Source organism: Aulostomus chinensis, chromosome 2 (genome assembly GCF_037954235.1).
Source record: "Aulostomus chinensis isolate RoL2024-O1b breed Wild chromosome 2, RoL_Achi_v1.0, whole genome shotgun sequence".
NCBI classification, from domain to species: domain Eukaryota; kingdom Metazoa; phylum Chordata; class Actinopteri; order Syngnathiformes; family Aulostomidae; genus Aulostomus; species Aulostomus chinensis.
This window is the reverse complement of record NC_141321.1, coordinates 4,787,551-4,802,566: the sequence shown is the minus strand read 5'-3', so window position 1 is coordinate 4,802,566 and position 15,016 is coordinate 4,787,551. Positions and strand designations below refer to the sequence as shown.

Below are 15,016 nucleotides of genomic sequence, written 5' to 3'. Positions count from 1 at the left end.
GGGTGTCTATGAGGAAACCTCTGTTTTTGAGCTGTTGAGTTGCAGGAAGTTAGCCATCTTCCATGCCTTATCTCCTCTAGGCAGGTGGAAAGTGTGGATCAGGTTACAGAGGGGGTTGGATTGGTTCTGATGTAGAGTTGGGTGTCATCAGCGTAGCAATGGAAAGATATTCCATGCTGGCTGATGACAAGACAAAGGGGGAGCATATACAAAGTGAAGAGCGAGGGGCCAAGGACTGATTGTTGGGGGACACCACAGGTTACAGAATGCATGTCTGATTTAGCACCTCCCAGGGACACATTGTTAGGCTGCGACTGAAGAGACCAAAAGGCAGACTGGAGATGTCAAATTGAATAGTTTTATTCAAGCGTTGACGGGGGCTTGGAATGGCCAACGAGGAAGTCGTGGCAGAGCTGAAGCAGAGGATGATGAGATGGCTGAGGGCAAGCGAGGTGGGCTGGCTGGAGAACAGGTGGACCAGCAGGCAGGCAGATTACTGGCAGGTGGTGGTGGCGATGGTCCTGAGCACAAAACAAGCAGGTTAGAACAAATAGGGAAATAACTCGTAGATGGTAAATGGACTCAATTTTATAGAGCGCTTTGCTACCTTAGCAGCACTCCAAGCTCTTTACAGTGTCGTCTCATTCACACATTCACACTCACACACTGATGGTGGAGCTGCCATGCAAGGCACCAACCTACTCATCAGGAGCAATTATGGGTTCAGTATCTTGCTCAAGGACACTTGGACATGGTCACCGGGGTCAGGGATCAAACTGCTGGACAGCCACTCTACCCCTGAGCCATGCCGCCCACAAGGATAATAGATAAAGGAGGCCTGAACGTAACTACCACTGTAGCTGAGACAATGACCTGGTGAAGACTGGATGAAGAGCCAGGAGTAGATATACTGCTTGAGTTGAATAGTGGATGGGTTGCAGGTGAGTCAGGTTGGCAGCTGGTGATTAGGAGGATGGCCACTCCCAGACAGAGAGGACAAACAAGACACACAAGACATGAAAGGGGAGGGGAAAAAAGAGGAAACAACAAGGAAATGAGGAGGCACCACTGGAACTATGACACACATACTCCATTCTGCCTGTGAGAGAGGATGTGAACCAGGCCAGAGTAGAGTCAGAGAGTCCGATGGTGGCTAGGTGGTGTAGAAGGATGCAGTGGTCCACGATGTCAAATGGCACATTGAGGTCAAGAAGGATGAGCAGTGATGGAGAGCCGGCATCAGCTGTCATTGGTAGGTCATTGGTGACCCTGACCAGGGCAGTTTCAGTACTGTGGCCCGAGCGAAAACCAGACTGGAACTTCTCATACAGACTGTTGGACTTGAAGTGGTTGTGGAGTTGGGCATGAACTACCTTTTCCAACATCTTAGAAAGGAAAGGGAGTTTGGAAATGGGGTGGTAGTTGGCAGGATTTTTGGGGTCAAGACTGGGCTTTTTGAGTAGTGGCTTTATGCAGCAGTTTTCAGGGGGGAGGTTGATGGAGGGAGGGAATGGTTGATGATTTGGTGATCGTGGGACTTATTGCAGAGGAGTGACTTTTTATCAGGGCTGAAGGAAAGGGGTCCAGGGCACAGGTAGATGGCTTCATCTTCCTCACAATGTCTTCAACCTCACGCTGTGTGATGTCCCTGAAATGACAGAAGGGCTGAGTAGCTTGGGACTGGGGGTCAGCAGATGTGACTGGAGATGCAGAGGGGGCAGAGGGGCTGGACAGAAGGGAGCAGATGTTTCCTACTTTAGTTTTGAAGAAATAGATGAAGCTGCTGCACCGCTCCTGCATGTTGTCATAGTAAGGGGACTCTGAGGTTTGAGGAGATGATTAATAGTTGAGAAAAGTTGATTGGAGTTACCAGAGCTATTGTTGATGATGTGGGAATAGAACCGAGACAGTGTGTCACTGAGGGACTTGCTGTAGGCCCTTTGATGTTCCCGGTAGGGTAGTTTGTGAACAGCAAGTCCTGAGTCCTTGAAACGCTGTTCAAGGATGCGCCCTCTCTTCAGTAGCCGCAGCTCACTAGAGTACCAGGGAACTGGGCATGTGAAGGTGACAGTTCTTGTCTTGACTGGGGCATGGTGGTCCAGGAGGTGATGCTAAGTGATGAATTGTAGAAATCCACGGGTTCCTCAATGAACTGCAGCCTGGCTGGATTCAGACCTTCACCTTCCACTGAACCTACTAGTGGACCCTCAAAGCTGTTCGCGTTGTGTATCCGAAGCACCCTCTGGTGGAGATTCCAGCTGCCTAGTCTCCATCGCTGAATACACTCGCTCGTTGTAGAAAGTATGAATGAATGAATGAATGAATACTTTATTTCAAACATGTGAACAATACAATACATTACACTTGAAGCACTAATTGATTAAAACCTTTGTATGTTTGAAAAGGAGTAGGATGAAGCTTTAGCTTATAAATCCCCACCCCTTCTCCACTTAGTACCTTGTACTATAGGTTATCATACTTCCTGTGTATCCTGATTTTTTTTTCTTCTCTCTTCCCTCTCTGCTTTTTCCCATTTCTCCAGTTGTCTCTCTTCTTTATTTATTTTTTCCCGTTTTTTTCCTTTTCCTTTTTTAATATGCAAACAAATATGCATCACAAACAACCAACCCCATAACTGCTTGTGTCAAAATAGATAAATAAAATGCAAAAAACCCCAAAAACCCCAAAACAAAACAACAACAGAAAAATAAACCAAACCAAACCAAACCAAACAACAAATATGAAACCCTTAGTGTTTGTCATACCCCTCTTCTTCCCTGTACCTTGTAAATACCATCTGTTTGTACCGCTGTTTGAATATGCTCATGGATGGACATTGTCTGAGCTCCTCCGCTAGTCTGTTCCATAATTTCACTCCACATATTGAAATGCAAAAGGTTTTTGAAGTTGTGCGTGCATACAGACATGTCAGAGCATGTCTGGAAATACCTTTTTTCTGCAGGTCGTGGGGAGTCTCACCGGTGTCAACTGTTGAGGACCAGTCTTCGATGCTTGGGTTATGTCCCCAGTAGGTGCAGCACTTCAATGGACAGGTGAACCGTGAGCGTCCACATGGCAGGCCAGCACCGTGGGCTGTATACTCACACGAGTCTTCTGCCATGCTGTGTTCAGAAATCCTTTCAGATTGGTCACAGGTCTCAGGCAGAGGGTCTTGAGAGTCAGCGGCTCCTACACTGTGCGGATCAGGAATGATGACTTTTCCTTAACAAAAAATGTTTAAAATCATACCAGTAATTTATCACTGTATAAGTTAAAGACAACAATACATGATCAAAGAAATTGCTTACCGTTGCAATCAGCCATTTTCCAAAAAAAATGAAGCTTTTTCTCCTGGTGAAAAGAAATAGAGAGTCGTACGGTCCTCTGAGGTCTTGTTGTATCTTTCAGTCAGAAAGCTGTGATATCTACAAGTAAATAAAGGCGTTGGGTTCCTCTCACCTTTCCCCCCTAAAACGAAAGGCCAGACGTGTGACTTGTACCACCAAACACGACCACATGGTCTGTTTGAGGCTCGAGAGAGGACATGTCTCAACATGCATGAACGCACCTTTTTTCTGCAGGTCATCGTCTAAAAGTTTTACTGAAGCAGATGTTTATTTGTTTAATGACGTGGTCACCACATAAAGTAAAGAATAAAAGCATCATAGAAACCCTCATTTTGTTACAGCAGGGTCAATTAAAACCACCGTTTGTATATTAAATAATTTAGTTCTGTCAGGGTGAGTAGCTCAAAATACAACACCCCTCATGAGAAGGCGTTTTAAAAGTGATTTTATCACACCGCTCCGTTGGCGGCAGCGCTCCAACGCTTCACATGCACGCGCAAAGGTGCCTGTATATTACTACTGCTGACCGTTCATATTTTCTGACAGCATCAGTACTTCTACCAGACGTAAAAAAAAGCTTCTGTTTCCTCAGACAAACGAATGCTGCGTGTGTAGCACATACAGTAGTTCATCGTGACCCTAACAGGTCTCAGCTCGTCAAGGTGAGTCAACCGTGACCACATCAGCGGAGCGAGCTTCACTCCCGAGACACTCTGACGATGACTTCAGGCTCACGGATTCCAGCAACACTGCCTGCAAACCCCGGAGACACTCACACACCACGGCGGTCATCCTGCTCAACTGACCACGGCTTCAGGTGGCGTTGGGGCATTTGTTTGTTTCATTCCCTGTGCTGTAATTACTTGTGCTGTTTTGTCTGGAAAAAAAATGAATAAAGATGACCTTTTTTCTCAATTTCAGGAAGATGAAGGCAACCTCATTTTTAAGAAAGAAATCACCACACAGACCTGATCACCAGGAAACACCTGCTGCCACTGGACTTCTACTGCCAGGATCCCCAAGGGGGAAATGTGACCCGGGGTTTCACGGAACACAGGAAGAAGGTCACAGTGTGGGAGGCAGGCTTTGGCACTTTCACCTACCAGTTTGAGTTCTACCCAAACAGCCAATTCCGAACTGTGACCAGTGACCACTTACACCCTCTGGAGTGAGACACAGGGAGCAGGACTGACATGGAGACTGAGTCCTCCTCCTCTCTCAGCAACACCCAGTTGTCTGTGGAGTCCTGCAGCGCTGCACCACATGACATCTCCAACTACTGGCCATCATACTCCATCACTGGCAACGGGTAAGCACGAGAACACACACGCACACGCACACACACACACACACGCACACGCACACGCACACACACACACACACACACACACACACACACACACACACACACACACTCTGTAATGGTTGCCTGCAGATTTGGACCTTCTGTCCTGAGAGAAGTCAGTCTGTCTTCCACCTGAGTGTCTTTCCTCGTAGAAAACTATTGCTGTCTCCCTTCCATTCCACATACCTTCACTCTAAAAAGAAAGGTTTAGACTCAACAAAAAAAAGACGCGACCGTTTCCATTAGTCTTTATACATCTGATCACTTATGTTGAAATTATGTCGAACCAACAAACTATAAAGTTAAGAATTAGTCATTCCTCTCCAGGCAAAGATCCTTCTATTTACCCTTAACTTAGTCATTGCTGTCCTGGAGGAAGGGGTTTCAGTTGGCACCTCATGGAATTGGGTTGCTCCAACTAGTTTTACCATATTATTTCAAAGTGATTTTATGTATTTTAATTAATTACCATAATAATGAACACAAGTTTTTAAGTTGACAACCATTAAAAAAAAAAAAGTTTGTCCAAAGAATTTTCTTCCGAGCATCTCAGAGTTTCGATGGTTCGATGTTCTTTGTTGCGCAGTTTGAACAAACGTGATAAAATAAAAAGAGGACATTTTTGTTCCTGGAGCTTAGCTGACCTTATGCTAAGCTAAGCTATCTGGCTGCAGGGCCCAGCTTCATCCTTGACATCTTAAATACTTCAATATTTTCATTTAAACCCTAACGAGAAATCAAGTAAATATTTCCCAGAATTTAAAACAGTTTTAAAACAAATTACTGTGATCAAGAATTTACTTTTTAATCTGACACTTTTCATAAATGACCACACACTGATTTGTCGCCTTGTGTTTACAGTTCACTTGGGGAGACAACGGGCTCTCGGCGGACGCGATGACGGCTTTTCCTGTTTTATTCAGGTGTGCATCAGTTGTTCCTTGTTCTTGACGTGTAAAGAGGCGAACCCCAACACACGGTGCTCGCAGGGATGCATCAGCACCACGCCGTCGGGTGGCAACCATCACCACCATCACTGGAAGAGAGAGGCTGTCACTCAGAGTGCAAGCCACTTTGTTTCCCAGGGTCCACTGCACCTAAGGAGAGAGAGTATGAGAAACCTCGGCCCTGCTCGCTTCATTCAGACTGCGTCTCTCTTCATCTGAGCCTGGTCTTCATTGCTGGATGTCTCCTGGCAGCTCTCGGGATGATCAGTGCGGTGGTCGTCTACAGAGCCAAGACGTCAGCTGTCAAATATCAATCTCTGCCTACACTGGAAGACAAAGACAAGCATGTGCAGGATACCAGTGCTGTCTCTGGACCTGCTCTTTGTGGGAAGTGCCTTGACATGGCTTTTGTTGGGACTTGGCGCTGTATAAATTAAGATTGATTGATTGGTTGCATTCCTTACATGTCTGAATCAATCAATCAAAGATTATCATATAAAATGTCATTTTTTTCTGAGAATAAAAAAAGATGAATTAGTGCTCCCCTTCCTGACAGTGTGCTTTGCTTTTCCCAGAGAGACATGTCATCAGACCAAGTGAATCCCTGAGCTCCTCTGCTATGAAGTAGCCCCATGGTGAGGATACTAGCACTGAGACCATCTGTGTCTAAGAACCTCTGTGTTTGTTGGAGGGACTAAAAGTTGGGGTGAGAGAATCAAGTACGGAGGGCGGGGCTTGAGCCAGGTAAACAGCACTGAGCCAGTGCAGTTACATTGACTGGAATGAATGGACGAAGGACCCTGTGTCTCTGGGGTGGCCAGTGACATCACATATTCCATTCCAGTGGCATTCCAAATGTCACCAGTGTGATAGGGAAGTGACAGATTGCATGTGCCATTACATTGGGACTTAAAAACACCTGATTTGCACTGATAACTTTTCATAAAGTCAAGATGAGAATAGAAACATATATTATGCACCACATAATGTGAATAAGATTAGTTTAACCTGATCTCATTTCATGCCAGCAAGATGCAACACAGGAATAGAAAGAATAAAAATGTGACAGGCTCAGCAGCGCAGCAGATGAGTGTGGATGACACATCCAGTCTGTCACCTCCCTTTGACCCTGCTCTTGTTAGCTGATACATGTTGCTGTTTGTTCCTGCTTTCATCTGGTTAGCTAAGGTATAATTAAGGCTTTTTTTATTTTTTCTCACCACAGGATGTGTATTGAAGTGTACTGAATATGCCCTGACATGGAATGTCTTCACCAAGGGGGGAAGCACCCAGCGCTCCTTTGTCCATTTCTTCTGAGCAGATGCAAACATGTATGTCTTGTTGATCGAAGCGGCCCACGCTGCTTCTCAGCTGGGTAGTTGTACTCTTCAAAACCTGTTATTTCACTGTGGAAGTCCTCATTTGAACGAGTCCATCCCGTCGGAGAATCTCACGAGCCTTTTGGTCGTGCGTTAAAAATGCTGCATTGCGTTAATGCACCACAAGATGGCGTAACTACTCTGTTGTGAGTCACAAAAACTTGTTTTATCAGCAATTTTATCTGACAGCTGAGTGTAGGTCAGCCTCTGTAAAACTTGTACTGAAGAAGTCCCCCCCCCCACACACACACACTATATCACTTAGTTCTCACAATAGTTTCCATCAATTTTGAGGCAAGAAAAAGTACAAAAACTGTTTGAAGTAGCCGGTGTTTAAGGAATAGTTTGTCATTTTTATTGGTAATAAGAGAACATTTTGTATTCTAGGCTGGTACTATCACAATAAAACATGCAACATATGTTCATGTTATATATTCATATTGCAAAGAATGGTAATAAATACCGAAATTATTAATCCGTCAATAATCGATAAACAGCCAAGTAGCAGCAAACACGACTGAAGCAACAGACATTCCTCAGGGTCCGGCAGCGATGGACGTCTTAAAAGCTCCCAGGCTGTAAATTAGCCGAGAGGAATGCTACCTGCGTGACGGGCCTAAGCGGGAGTCCTGCAGCTCTTCCCTTCTTCCCGTTGCCAGCCTGGATAGCCTCTCTTCCCGTGGACAACCGGCTAAGCTAAAGAGACGTGCTAGCGACTCGGAGCCCACCATTGGCTGTCCCGACTGCCGGAGCTGGCAGGCAGTGGCGACAGGGAAGGACCGCACGGACGGACCTTCTGGTGGAAATACAGAAGAAAAAGCACCGGCAACTCAGATGGAAAGTCGTGGAATAAAAGTTTTTAACTGCCGATTGGATTTCCTAAACGGACGAAAAATTCACTAACATTCACTGTTGGCTGGAAGTTTCCGAGTCGTGATGTGGTGACGCGACTCCAAGGAATAAACGGGAAGCTAACGTTAGCTTGAGCACAATTATTCGGAAGATTAGTAGCTTCGGCGGAGCGGTGGAGCCCTGTTGCGTGATATAAGACCACGATTACTATTTTCGACTATGTGAGACACGTAGCTGCGAGAGATTTTATGATGGTTAACCTTTTTATACGAGATGCAGCCAATTTTTTAGAATAAATTTCTGACGCTAACATTGCTAAGTGAGTATGAAAGTAGCAGGCGTTAGCTGTCTAGCTGGCTAGTAGCTAACGTTGGCTAGCTGGCGACTTTAAACTGACTTAAAGCCAAAGAATTCTGTTTTATATTAGCTCGTGCTAGCGAGCCTCTAGCTGTTTCCACGTCACCTAACTGTACCAACAAATGTCTACATCTTATGAATCGTTATTGTCGGCGTGATGAACTTTGTTTCTGTGGATTTCGCCGTGTTTTCAAAAGTAAAGTTAAACACTTAACTTCGAAATCTAGATATGCAATCATCGAAACACCAGCTTACTTAATGCTAGCTTGCTAACGCTAAGCTAGCCGGCCAAACTTCGAGCACAGCTCCCTGCTCTGGGTTTCGCTTCGAGGCCTTTAGGAAGTTATCCCCTTTCTCTAAGGTGAAGACCCTTGTCAAAGCCTTAATACATCCCAGCATCGGAATGGATTTTATCATCTCCAAATGACTGTGGATATTTGTGAAGCTCGATAACGTTGATACTGATAATTGGAGAACCTGGATTTTGTTTACCTGACTGCAGGGAATATTGTGGATTAAGTTACATACATATCTGGAATAACATCTGTCTTTAAAGGTGAGTTGAAAACTAACTGGGGCTTTGGTGAAACGCTTGTATTGGAGGTGACCCGTCTTATTTTGATGCCAGTGTGGCTGCGTGGTTCCACTGTTAACCCTGTACTCATGTCCCAAAACACGACTTCAACGTGACATCTTTATTTCATGTGTATTTATCGCAAATGCCACAGTAGAACAAATTAATAATAACTGCTACACCACGACGTAAGACATTACACGAGAAATACAAACAGGTTGAAGAAGTTGATTGGCAAGAGTTGGTAAATATTTTAAAATGAAGGAATGATCCAGGTGGAAGGCGGTGGCTGATACCTTGCTGCCAATAGTGTATCAACTTGCCACAACCTCATGTCAGTCAACGGTCCAGAGACACAAAGCATCCATGCAGACATATTTATTGACGTGATATGATGCTTTGACAAATTTCCTTTTACACGCCCCTGCAGGTAAAGCCCTTTAAATACGTGCTTCCTGGATATCCTCCAGTCTCCTCTCTCCCTCTCTGTACGCTGCAGTGCTCAAAGAATCTTCCTACATGTGGAGAAGCTCAAGAGTTATCATGCCACTTAACTTTTTGATGTATGGGATGTCCATGCTAAGTTAAATGTGGTCACCATCTGTCACTCCTGGATGCTGATTGACCCCTCCCCCTCTTAAACAACCAGACTGGCGTGACCTCAATACAGTGCATTGGTTTTGTAGTTTGAAAATGCATATTTAGGTTAAGTTTGCCCATCCGAATGTGTGGTTTTATGTGTCATCTTAAATTTTGTATTCAGGCACAGTTAATTCGGCATGGCAGCTTGACTTCGGTCAGGTTCATTTGCATGGATCAAGCATCGCCCAGCGCTTGAGCACAGTCATTGGAAGATACATTTCAGAGTTGGTTCACTGAACCGAACACTGGTTTCTGAAAGCAAATAGCTTTTGGCATCTAAGGCGATGCAGAGAATTGGACAAAGGCATTTCTTTGCCTGCCACCAAGTTCCTCCCCTACTTGTTCCAATTTGTAGTTTGTTCTTCCTTGTAGGTCTGCTAAATCCAGTTCACATGATTCCTACATTTTTTTTGTTTTGTTTTTGTCTAGCAGTCTACAGGGCCTACACTCCTTGGTATGGAGACTCTAATACTCCAAACCTTCCTTCCCAGCTGCTGCAAAATTATCCAGCCAGCTTCTGATAACAGCTTTTGCTTAGTTGCCCGTGATCGACTTAAGGCTCTCTGTCTTTCCCCTGAAGAGGACCAGTGCATGACTATGAACACTGGGTAAGGGTTTTCCAGTAGGGGTTAAACATTTGCAGGGATTGGTAAGAAGGTTCAGCTGATTCTCTCAGTCCCTGTTTTCCTTGGTGCATGGACGGTATACTGCTGCAATTGCTTTGGTGTCTGCTGAGCATTGGGATCAGGTAGTAAATGTGTTTGCTTTCAGCCTTTCCTCTTTACTCACTTTTTTTCCAGTAAAACCGCATGAAATGAAAAACACAAATCGAAAGTTCTAAACTTGGTGATTCACAGGCAACAAATGACTGGGTAAAAGATAGACCTGCCCTCAGGTTGACCCCATTATCTTTGACACCTTATCCAGCTCCTCACACCAGTATTGGGCTGATGTTGGTGTCACAGTCAACCAGAGCTTGTATGAAAAGACACTGACCATTAAAGTACTACAGCAAATTATACTGCTATCCATCTACTACGAGCCATCACAAGGGATTACTGGAATATGAAATTACTACATCGGAATATGAGATTTTGGTCATGTGGATGTGTGCTGAAATGATTCACCTTACCACTGTTCTTCTTCTTTTCCCTCCACAATTCTCTTACCCCCCCCCCCCCCCAACTGTTTCTTTCCTTGGATTTCCCTTCTGCCCGACTCTGTCCTCTACAATCCATGGTCTTAGATGATGTGCGAGGTGATGCCCACCATCAGTGAGGCTGAAGGGCCCACTGGGGGAGGTGGCAGTGGCCATCGAGGGTCTGGCTCCCCGCTGCAGTCGGACTCCGAGGGTCATTTTGAGTCGCTGATGGTGTCCATGCTGGAGGAGAGGGATCGTCTTCTTGAGACTTTGAGAGAGACTCAGGAGAATCTGGGCTTGACTCAGGGTAAACTGCACGAAGTTAGCCACGAAAGGGATTCACTCCAGCGACAACTTAACACCGCTTTACCACAGGTAAGCGAGAGAGATAAGTTTCAGTCATATTGTTTGATTACAGAAAGAATCTGTCAGTGCACTGTACTAAACACCACCACAACTCTAAAATACCAGTCAAGTCTTACTCATTGTCAAGACTTGCATCGTAGTATGTTACTGCATCGCGCTGTTGCATTGTGGTCCTTTAAAAAAAAAGAAACTGACAAACCAGGGTATAAATTTCAATTTTGGATAACAGCTTTTCATTGGCATAAATGTAGATGACGTACACATAAACCTGTATATACTTTAAATACATTTATTAACTCAGGAGAAACTTGAAGTAGTTTATAATACATCAAAAAAGTTGACTTTACATAGTACATGTGGCTGTTGTAAAGTTTGTCAAATGCTGTGGTCTCTGGGAAATACGGTTCAATTCATGACCAAAATGTTTGCATGGAGCCAGCAAACTTAGTTTCTGCATTGCTGAAGTGCAGCAAGTATTGTTGTGGAAACGGAGTTGGAGGATAAGTTTCACAAGCTGAAAATGTGAGCAGGCTTTTTTGCCTTCCTGTGAAAAGGAAACTGCTGCGCCGTGCGCCAGCAGCAACACCATGGATGTGGAAGAAGCCTGGCTGAAGCGCTCACTAGTAGCAGGTCTTTTCCATCGGATCCTCTTGTGACTCAGAGAGTCTCTCATCTTGCTGAGATGCTCGTGGATCCGTGCTCAGTTCACCGATAGCTGCCGTGCTACTGCCATGACATCACCCAACACTGGCACAAAGCGCTTGAGGTCCCCTTCGAAGTTTGAATTCAGGATGTCGGCACATTGGTTGGCCCCTGCATAGTGAAATCTAGGTTCCAGTCCTGCAGTTTCTCTTAACCTTGGACTGCAGGATGATGGACACAAGGTAATTGCAATGAAATTGATTGATACTGCGATTGTGATATGATCTGCACTATTAGAGAGATGATTGTTTTTATGTCATGAATCCCTTTTTCATTATTAAAATGATAAGAGTGTAATTTTTGTCATCAAAGATGTTTCTTGAGTCTTCAGTAGATTATAGTGAGGCAGGACATCTCTGAATCACCACAATATGTAATTTGAAAATACATTTTTACCCACAAGGCACCTTGAGCAAACATTTTGCCTCCCTGTGATTCGAAAGTTTCCGTAGGCCATATTGCAGTGAGTGACTAATTTTGATGAGTTGTGCAGCCCCAGCTTCAGATATGCAGACCAAAATTTTCTTTTCTGTGTGTATTTGATGGGTTACAGGCTAGATAGCCACCTGAAACAGGAGAAAAGAGTTGTTATTGAAGGATCTGTGACTGGGTTTTATTCATGCTGTCATGGTGGAAACAAAGCCCCCTGAAACGTAATCAGTACTGTTTGAACTACAAGCAGACACCAGTATTCTTCACTCCCAAAATATTGGCCCACACCTCCACTTTCTGTGTTCTGTTGAATCTGTTCAGAAGGTAGTGTGTGTAAGTCGCCCCACACTCTGAATGCAATGCAGTCTGTCGAGGGCCGGCCAGATGATTCAGTTCCATCGACTTTGACATGCATACAAGAAAATGACCTCTGATCTCGATGGAAAAATGTCAAAATGTGCTTGCAAAGCAAAACAGCACGTATAAGAAGCCTAGCAAAAATAATGTTGTCGTGAATTCCAATCAATGGATGACTAATTTTGTAGCAGTGAGCAATTTTTCATGTGAGTGTTGCTGGGTGGACGATCACGCTGGTTCAAAATAAGTAAATAGAAACTGGTTGAGCTGCTTGCTTGGTTGTAACTACCTGTTGGATCATTTCTATATTCTGGTCTTACTTCCTGTGTAGTAAGAAGGTGGTCATAGCTGGGCTTGGATGTGTACGGTTTGCATCACGTGAAGGACATTGATATTGTAGCTCTGTCCATCTGCTGGTCTCTATTATAGAAATGACTCAGGTTTCTACCTCCTGTGGTCTTTTATTCAAAACTAAGGGATCACGTTCCCAGCTTTTAATGATGCATAAGAGGGCTGGTAATCTGCTAAGCTATGTGATCGTTTTAATCAGGGCTCGAAATTGTCGATGTCCCGGGACCATGAAAATCCTGCTGGGACACGAGTATATTTTGTCTGGGACAATCCCAGGACAGTTAAAAAAAAAAGTCAAAGTAAACTTTGAAATGGCTGTTATTTGAAAAGTCATTAATTATGAGTATCTTGACATTACTTTTTGCCCTTTTTGAATAATTTCATAAAAACGTGGACGGCGAAACTACAGAAGCCTTACTTTCTTGCGGCACCTGTATTCAACATCATCCTCTCGACTCTGCCAGTGGCTGCTGCCTGACTCGTGCAACCTTCATAGAGCCAGAGTGATGGATCGAGACCATTGAGGACTGTTAAAAGAACAGGAAGAAATTAAAGCTGCAAGCAGCGTTGTTAGGGCCTGAGCCCCTGCGCGGCCTGCGGCCTGCTGCCGCATCCATGATACCAGCCTGAATCCAACGGTGTCTTGGTCAAATCCCTGGGCCTTGTAGTTTAGGAGATAGAAGCCTGAGTCTGATCAGAGAGTGAGAGCAGAGCTGAGAGCTGGCCCTTTAAGAACCCCTCCCCCACTGCTCTGTCTTTGATCTGTGCTAGAGTGAGAGCAGAGCTGAGAGCTGGCCCTTTAAGAACCCCTCCCCCACTGCTCTGTCTCTGATCTGTGCTGGAGTGAGAGCAGAGCTGAGAGCTGGCCCTTTAAGAACCCCTCCCCCACTGCTCTGTCTTTGATCTGTGCTAGAGTGAGAGCAGAGCTGAGAGCTGGCCCTTTAAGAACCCCTCCCCCACTGCTCTGTCTTTGATCTGTGCTGGAGTGAGAGCAGAGCTGAGAGCTGGCCCTTTAAGAACCCCTCCCCCACTGCTCTGTCTTTGATCTGTGCTAGAGTGAGAGCAGAGCTGAGAGCTGGCCCTTTAAGAACCCCTCCCCACTGCTCTGTCTTTGATCTGTGCTAGAGTGAGAGCAGAGCTGAGAGCTGGCCCTTTAAGAACCCCTCCCCACTGCTCTGTCTTTGATCTGTGCTAGAGTGAGAGCAGAGCTGAGAGCTGGCCCTTTAAGAACCCCTCCCCCACTGCTCTGTCTCTGATCTGTGCTAGAGTGGAGAGCAGAGCTGAGAGCTGGCCCTTTAAGAACCCCTCCCCCACTGCTCTGTCTTTGATCTGTGCTAGAGTGAGAGCAGAGCTGAGAGCTGGCCCTTTAAGAACCCCTCCCCCACTGCTCTGTCTTTGATCTGTGCTAGAGTGGAGAGCAGAGCTGAGAGCTGGCCCTTTAAGAACCCCTCCCCCACTGCTCTGTCTTTGATCTGTGCTAGAGTGAGAGCAGAGCTGAGAACTGGCCCTTTAAGAACCCCTCCCCCACTGCTCTGTCTTTGATCTGTGCTAGAGTGAGAGCAGAGCTGAGAGCTGGCCCTTTAAGAACCCCTCCCCACTGCTCTGTCTCTGATCTGTGCTAGAGTGAGAGCAGAGCTGAGAGCTGGCCCTTTAAGAACCCCTCCCCACTGCTCTGTCTTTGATCTGTGCTAGAGTGAGAGCAGAGCTGAGAGCTGGCCCTTTAAGAACCCCTCCCCACTGCTCTGTCTTTGATCTGTGTTAGAGTGAGAGCAGAGCTGAGAGCTGGCCCTTTAAGAACCCCTCCCCACTGCTCTGTCTCTGATCTGTGCTAGAGTGAGAGCAGAGCTGAGAGCTGGCCCTTTAAGAACCCCTCCCCCACTGCTCTGTCTTTGATCTGTGCTAGAGTGAGAGCAGAGTTGAGAGCTGGCCCTTTAAGAACCCCTCCCCACTGCTCTCTGCTGTCTGTGTCAGAGTGGAGAGAGAGGAGGATTGTGACCTTTTTTTGTGTGTCAAAATCAAAAAGCTCTGCATATGTTGGGCAAAAGTGGAACATGATACCATATTTTTGTAGGGATTTTTGTCAGGAATACAGTGGTGTGTATTTTGAGGCTGTGGGACATTTAGTTTACATGTGAGAAGCGAGTGTTTGAGAGTATGTACCATGAGAGCAGAGAGGTGCCCCATTGGTTTCCATTGTAAGGTGAAAAGTGTAAAAAGTGTCTCC

General features: G+C 45.4%; 2 protein-coding genes and 1 pseudogene across 12 annotated transcripts in view; 2 read left to right on the top strand and 1 right to left on the bottom strand.

Annotated features, from left to right (window-relative positions):
• Positions 1–192: 192 nt before the first annotated feature.
• Positions 193–3,678, bottom strand: LOC147268846 (uncharacterized). Of its 3 annotated transcripts, none has more exons than XM_086223479.1 (3): positions 3,309–3,678; positions 2,950–3,222; positions 193–521 (listed from the first exon to the last, which is right to left on the bottom strand). In XM_086223479.1, exons 1-3 carry the CDS (start codon positions 3,322–3,324, stop codon positions 364–366), a joined length of 447 nt encoding a protein of 148 aa, XP_086079605.1. In that variant the 5' UTR covers positions 3,325–3,678; the 3' UTR covers positions 193–363. The 3 variants fall into 3 exon arrangements, 2 of the variants coding, with proteins under 2 accessions (XP_086079605.1, XP_086079614.1); XM_086223488.1 differs by having other exon boundaries at positions 2,950–3,189; XR_015119157.1 differs by lacking the exon at positions 193–521 and adding an exon at positions 1,673–2,288.
• A 557-nt stretch (positions 3,679–4,235) lies between these two features.
• Positions 4,236–6,251, top strand: LOC147268845 (uncharacterized; annotated as a pseudogene).
• Positions 6,252–7,542: 1,291 nt separating this feature from the next.
• The window catches only part of ppfia1 (PTPRF interacting protein alpha 1), a 48,841-nt gene continuing 41,367 nt past the window's right edge, over positions 7,543–15,016 (top strand). For 6 of the 9 annotated variants that reach the window (XM_086223407.1, XM_086223383.1, XM_086223399.1 and 3 more), the window contains exons 1-2: positions 7,543–8,783; positions 10,690–10,959. In XM_086223407.1, the coding sequence (XP_086079533.1) occupies positions 10,690–10,959 (270 nt within the window). In that variant the 5' untranslated portion in view covers positions 7,543–8,783. The remainder of the gene's footprint in view (positions 8,784–10,689; positions 10,960–15,016) is intronic. The other 3 variants (XM_086223453.1, XM_086223435.1, XM_086223444.1) reach the window with 2 other exon arrangements.